Raw genomic sequence first — 5,676 nt, forward strand, 5'->3', positions numbered from 1 at the left:
CTATGTATCTACTTGCTATTTCTTTCCGTCAAACTGCTAGGTTGGCAGGAGCTGGGGCCAGGGATGGGAGCTCACTCTATCATGAGGCACTTGGGTCTTGAACTGCTGAGTCTGCAGCTTCAATGCCTTTAACCTCTGAGACACTGTGGCCCACTTTGACCCTTTAGCTTCCCCCATAGCATCTGCAGTTAGTTACTGGTGCAGAACAAAACTATTCGGAATTTGAAGTTTACAAGGTTTAGTTGGCTACTGTACACAGCTGTCACATTGCAACATTGCCTCATTTTTCTTTACCATCATGTTTCATATTTCAGTACCATAACTCAATAGAGGAATGAAGGTTATTAAGTGTTTCTTTTGACTTTCTCTCAGTTTTTTGTTTCTAACTTGGAATGATATGCTAGACTGGGACCTATATGTACTATAGACTGGATGATACCAAGACCCCAGAACATGTGTATGATTTTACATGTGTGGCAGATGCTCTGCACATGACAGGCCTGACATGGGAAATGATCTGGGTAACAACACGGTCACTCAAGCTAATGGATACAAAACAAAAACAGAAGAGCCCAGTCTAAGTCATGCTTTCATTTATTCACTTCATATAAAAATCTCTTAAGAATGCATCTGAACACAATATATAATACTATAACAACATACATTGTGTGAAACTTCGAAACAATAAAATAACCACCTGGAACATTGCAGTATTCAACAGACATACAAACCCATTGATCATGCACAACTGTGCTATTTTCATCAACTAGTTAGTCACAAGTTGGACTGAAAGCTTGAAACATAGTTTTACAAACTGAGATTGGCACTGTATACATGCCTAACAAGCTTTGTTGGAAGAAGTTTCACAGCACAATTATAACATTGGTTCACATTTTGTCATAGAAATTCACATTGGGTTGTTCATAAACCAGAAAATGACACTTAATGTTTTGTGGCATAGACTAGGGTTTCTTTTTCAAAATTTCAGTAGTTTTGCCTCATCCAGACAGACCATTCTAAATCTTTTCCAATCACCACCAAGGATGATGATTTCCCTGATCATAATGAAAATGAAACCTCTATCAGCCAATGCCACCTGAATGCCCTCCCTGGGTCCATATGTCTCTTTGAAGCTATGTTCAGGTTTTTCTACTTTATTTAATACAAAAAGTTACAAGAAAGGGCAACTCTTATCCAGAGTCTTCTACACAAGTAACATCACCACTAACAGGCAATGTTAATTTATATAAATTAATACTTACAAAACATTACATTATATACATTAAGTAATAAATACACTGTTATAAACAGTAATGGGCATGTTTAGAGCTCAAGGCAAGTGCGGGAGGTAAAAAGGAAAAACTTAATCTAGAAAACTTGAACTGTGTTGGGGGTGGGGTAGTGGAAGAGAATACAAAGGACTGAGGATGCAACTTCCACGGTGTAAAGAAACCAATAAGGGGTGAATGCACGTCACATGACCTCAGTATGCTGGTTTTCACATGTGTCATATTGTGCTATCAGAACACAAAGCTACACAATCTCCTGTGCACAAAAAGTGAAAAAAAAAACAGTAGAATGAAAAAAAATACTGCTCTCCAGTAGTGAACAAACAGAAGAACCACACAGGTTTTCAGGACTTGATAATGTAACCAATGGTGCAGTAAACGCAAAGAGGAGGACTCCCTGCTTTATTTAGCTAGTCAAAGAGATTAAATTGCAATAAAGGAACAAGTATTGCCCATAAAAAGGAAGACCTCTTCTTTTAAAACAGGAATAATTTAAAAAAATATACATCAATATCAAACACGCTTCTTTGCGCATTTTGTAGGCTTCTTGAAAAGACATGAAAGTGTTTATAAAAAAGGCACACGGGTCTGCAGACGGGTGGACACATTTTAGATGCAGTGACTAGTCAGTAGTTTTAGCTGTCAGACTTAACTAGATTTCAGAATCTATTAAGAATACAAAATATTTAAGGTGTGTGTCATTTACTATCAGGCTTGTTCAGTAACAAATTCACACCGGCTTCAGACCATCACAATGTTTTGTGGGGTTTTTTGCTGACAAAGCTTAAGCTGCAATATAAATCACCTCTTAATTTCCTGAGCAGACACGACTTTCTCTTTGACCCTGACTCCAATCTCAAGTAGCTGGAAAGGTCTTTTAGCCAATAGCAGATGCTGGCCTTAGACCTAGACTGTAGGCTCGTCAGCATGACAACCTGCAGGTGCGTGAAGTATTTAAATCACCCAGAGAGACAGATACAGTACATTATGTGTCAACAGGCGATGTATCTTCTGTCACAATTTCTATGTTAGCTTCCCTTTGGGAATCTCTTTTTCCTGGATCAATCACACAGAGTGTCTTCGTACTGCTGAAATAGCTGATACCATCACTCTCTCTCTCAGGCCCATCAGAGTCCTCTTCTTCAAGGGTCAGCTCAAATTGGAACTTCTCCATAAGGCCCTGGCAGTCTCTGTTGTGTTCATCTAAGGGAGGAGAGGGGCTCTGAGGGATCATGCTCTGATACCAATTTCTGTTGTCTTCTAGAGTATCCAAGATGTCTTGGGCATCAGGTTGTACTAGGTCTGCCCATGTCTCCCAAAGGGGGTGGACAATGTAATCAATGAACCCAACCTGCAAAGCAACAACAGTAGAAAACTGTCACTTCAAACTTAAAGAGGTCACTGGATAAGGATGCCAACATTTGCTTCATGGAACTTTACAATATTGTAGATAACGGGTCTATTGAACAACAAGTAAGTCTTGTTACTCTGTTGTTGTAGAGGATCCAAATGTTCTACCAGGCTGTTATGGGAATGCACATTTTCTCATCAATAAACCACTGTAATCTCTGGTTCCCCCCTCCCAGAAAAATAATGATGCATTCATTGCAGTCTGGACTCTGGAGCATTGCTTATTCTATTTTTGCAAGTGGTATGAACACTTGTTAGCTAATACCTGTTGACAAGTTGATACACTCTTGCTCCTTGTCTCTGAACCATTTTGAGTACTTTCAAAAGATTTTAATCTTCTTTACGACTTTTTTTTTACTGTTTTAATGGCCTTTAATAGAACCATTGTTTTATTAAAGAAGAAATAAAAAATGAAGGGGGGGGGAATGTTCCAGTCAGTTGAACTGCACAATTTCCCTATCATTCCATGAACTGTCTCTCCATTTTAGTCCTAGGCTGTGTGATCCTTGTTTCCAAACAGCATCGGTGTCCTTGCTGCAGCAGGCTAACCCCATCAACTGCAGGGTAACAGGATATTGCATTACTGGCACTGAATGCAATGTTCTCTCTATGGGCAATTCTGCATCTAGCATTCACTCCACATTTTCTCAACTGGGAGGAAAAAGTGCAGCTCAAAACCACATTCAAATACCTGCAAAGTCACCCCTGAATGGCTATAAAATGGCCATAAATCTATGCAGAATGTACAATACAGTCCGATGATCAAAGAAAAGTGGCATGGAGTGTGGAAGCTACCATGAAACCAGATAATCAAAGGAAGTGAGACCAGCATGCAGTACAAAGAGGAATTTCTGTTCCAGTGTGGGTTTCGTAAAACAATGGAGGGAAAAGCCAATGCAGAATCAACCCCTGATGGAGAACTGTGAGTTTTTTTAATCTCCTTGGCAAGCAGTAAGGGTTTAAACATGTGACTTGTCCCTTTAAAAAGGCTGTTAATGGCAGCTTTAACCAGCTTTTCTGGATTTAATCGATATTTTCTGGAAGTATTTTTTCTATGCATCAGGTTTTATAAACAGTGCAAAAAGAGAAAAGAGGCACTCTCTTTTAAACTTACACCCTCAGACCCAGTGTGGGAATACTGAATAGTAATGTGGAAATGGTGTGTCATTGTGAGGAAATAAGGTTCACGTTATTTGGTAAGATCTGAACTGGATTGTTTCTTAGTTGCTTCACAAACAGGAAGTTCAGGATACTAAACTCTGAATGGCCATAAAATCCATTGGAAAGTCTTCTGTCTTGGCAGAATTTGTCACTTAACAGAAAAATGGCTCTCAAAGGAGCACCTCTCTGTGCTCAGATGTTTAATTTGGAAATCACACTGGCCTCCTTCAGACACAACAGGATGTTGAGCAAGCCATTATAATTCTATTGTAACTGTTGAGGCTACTTAAGCCAAAAGGTGATGAAAACTTCCTGCAAAAAGAGTGCTCAGTAGAGAATTCTAAATTAAATAGTTTTGCCTGGTTGTTAGAAAGTTTTGCCTGGTTGTTGGAAAGTAGGGCTTTTAAAGGGTCTCCCTATTCATAAAGAAATACAGAAATGTTTGCAGTTTGTAATCTAAGGCAAAAATAATGTTTCTAGGCAGACATCTGCCACCAGAAAAGCAGATGAGAGTTATTTGTATCCAGAATTGTAAAGGAACATAAAAATTGAATGACTATTCCCCTCAAAGTGAGGAGAAGGTAGTAATCTTCTGTTAGCATCTATGTCCATAAAGGTAGCCGAGGCATCTAGGCCTTTGGGTAAGCATTCAGCCCTCAATATAAGCAGTTCTTTTAGCATGTAGTAATTAATGTAAATAATGTGAAACAGAAAATTAGGACACTCACACTCTTGGTTAAAATGCTCTACAAAGATCAAAGCAACCATCTGTATATCTATGTGGAATGGAATTATATAAAGGATAAACTAGAAGAATACTGTCAGTGGGAGATGGGGGAGAATAGTGGGAAATTCATTACCTGTGACTTCTCTACAGATGCTGTGTGTTTGTCACACATTGGGCTGATTTCCATTCCTCTCTCCCGTTCTTTGTCTCCCTGCTGGAAAAATTCCTCCATGATCCTGTCTGTCCACTGCCGATAGAGTTCAAGGGACTTTGTGGGATTACTCAAGTCAGCACAATGAACCATATTTCGGAGAACCTGTCATTGCAAAAGCTCTGTTAATTTGAAAGCTCGCATAATCAGGCAGAATAGAACAACATTTCATTCTGTGCTTACTGGTATGTTCAGTACAATTTCACATTAAAACGAAGAACATTTTGATCACAAAAATACACTTTTTTTGAATATGTTATGAGAAAGTAACTTCATTCAAGTACATTTTTACTCAGTCATGATTCAGACTATTTGGTAAGATCTGCTGTAGACCAGAGAGGTCAATTGATGTCATTGTGGATTTACAGAATGGAAAAGCAATATGCCTAGTCTGTGGAAATTACACAGGATCTCTCCTGAATACAGATGTTTCCTTCCATTCACTTACAAATGTGTTTATAAACACCGTTTCACTCATCTTAAGGTTTCTCCCAGAACATTCACAATGTGCAGTAGATGTGACTATATGTCTATGATCCCTTAGCCAAATTTAGAAAAAATGGTGGAGCTCTCTAAAAGCTGATCAAGTGCATGCAAAGCTGGGAAAACCAATTGGCTGCCGTCTCCAAGCAGGATTGGGAAAGCAGGATGTTGGACAGAAGCTACAAAGTTGATTTGCAAGAAGACACCTTTAAACTTCTTGATGGATGCCTGTTCAAATTCCCCTGAAGCCTTTTTTATCATTATCCCAGCACATGCCCTGTGATAACAGTGAAAGGATGTAATTTGAATTGGGCTGGAGGCAGGTTGTAGCACAATTTTTCTGCCAGTGGTGCTATATAGCTCTTTTACTACTATAGTCCATACAATAGGAAATA

At 39.0% G+C, this 5,676-nt stretch overlaps 1 protein-coding gene across 4 annotated transcripts in view; it reads right to left on the minus strand.

Moving 5' to 3' along the window:
• Positions 1–634: 634 nt before the first annotated feature.
• PDE4B (phosphodiesterase 4B) overlaps positions 635–5,676 on the minus strand; it is a 405,335-nt gene continuing 400,293 nt past the window's right edge. For all 4 annotated transcript variants that reach the window (XM_015415810.1, XM_015415809.1, XM_015415811.1 and 1 more), the window contains 2 exons: positions 4,721–4,903; positions 635–2,640 (listed from right to left, as the gene is read on the minus strand). In XM_015415810.1, the coding sequence (XP_015271296.1) occupies positions 2,275–2,640; positions 4,721–4,903 (549 nt within the window). In that variant the 3' untranslated portion in view covers positions 635–2,274. The remainder of the gene's footprint in view (positions 2,641–4,720; positions 4,904–5,676) is intronic.

The sequence above is a fragment of the Gekko japonicus genome, unplaced genomic scaffold (assembly GCF_001447785.1).
Source record: "Gekko japonicus isolate JY-2015 unplaced genomic scaffold, Gekko_japonicus_V1.1 scaffold20, whole genome shotgun sequence".
Taxonomy (NCBI): domain Eukaryota; kingdom Metazoa; phylum Chordata; class Lepidosauria; order Squamata; family Gekkonidae; genus Gekko; species Gekko japonicus.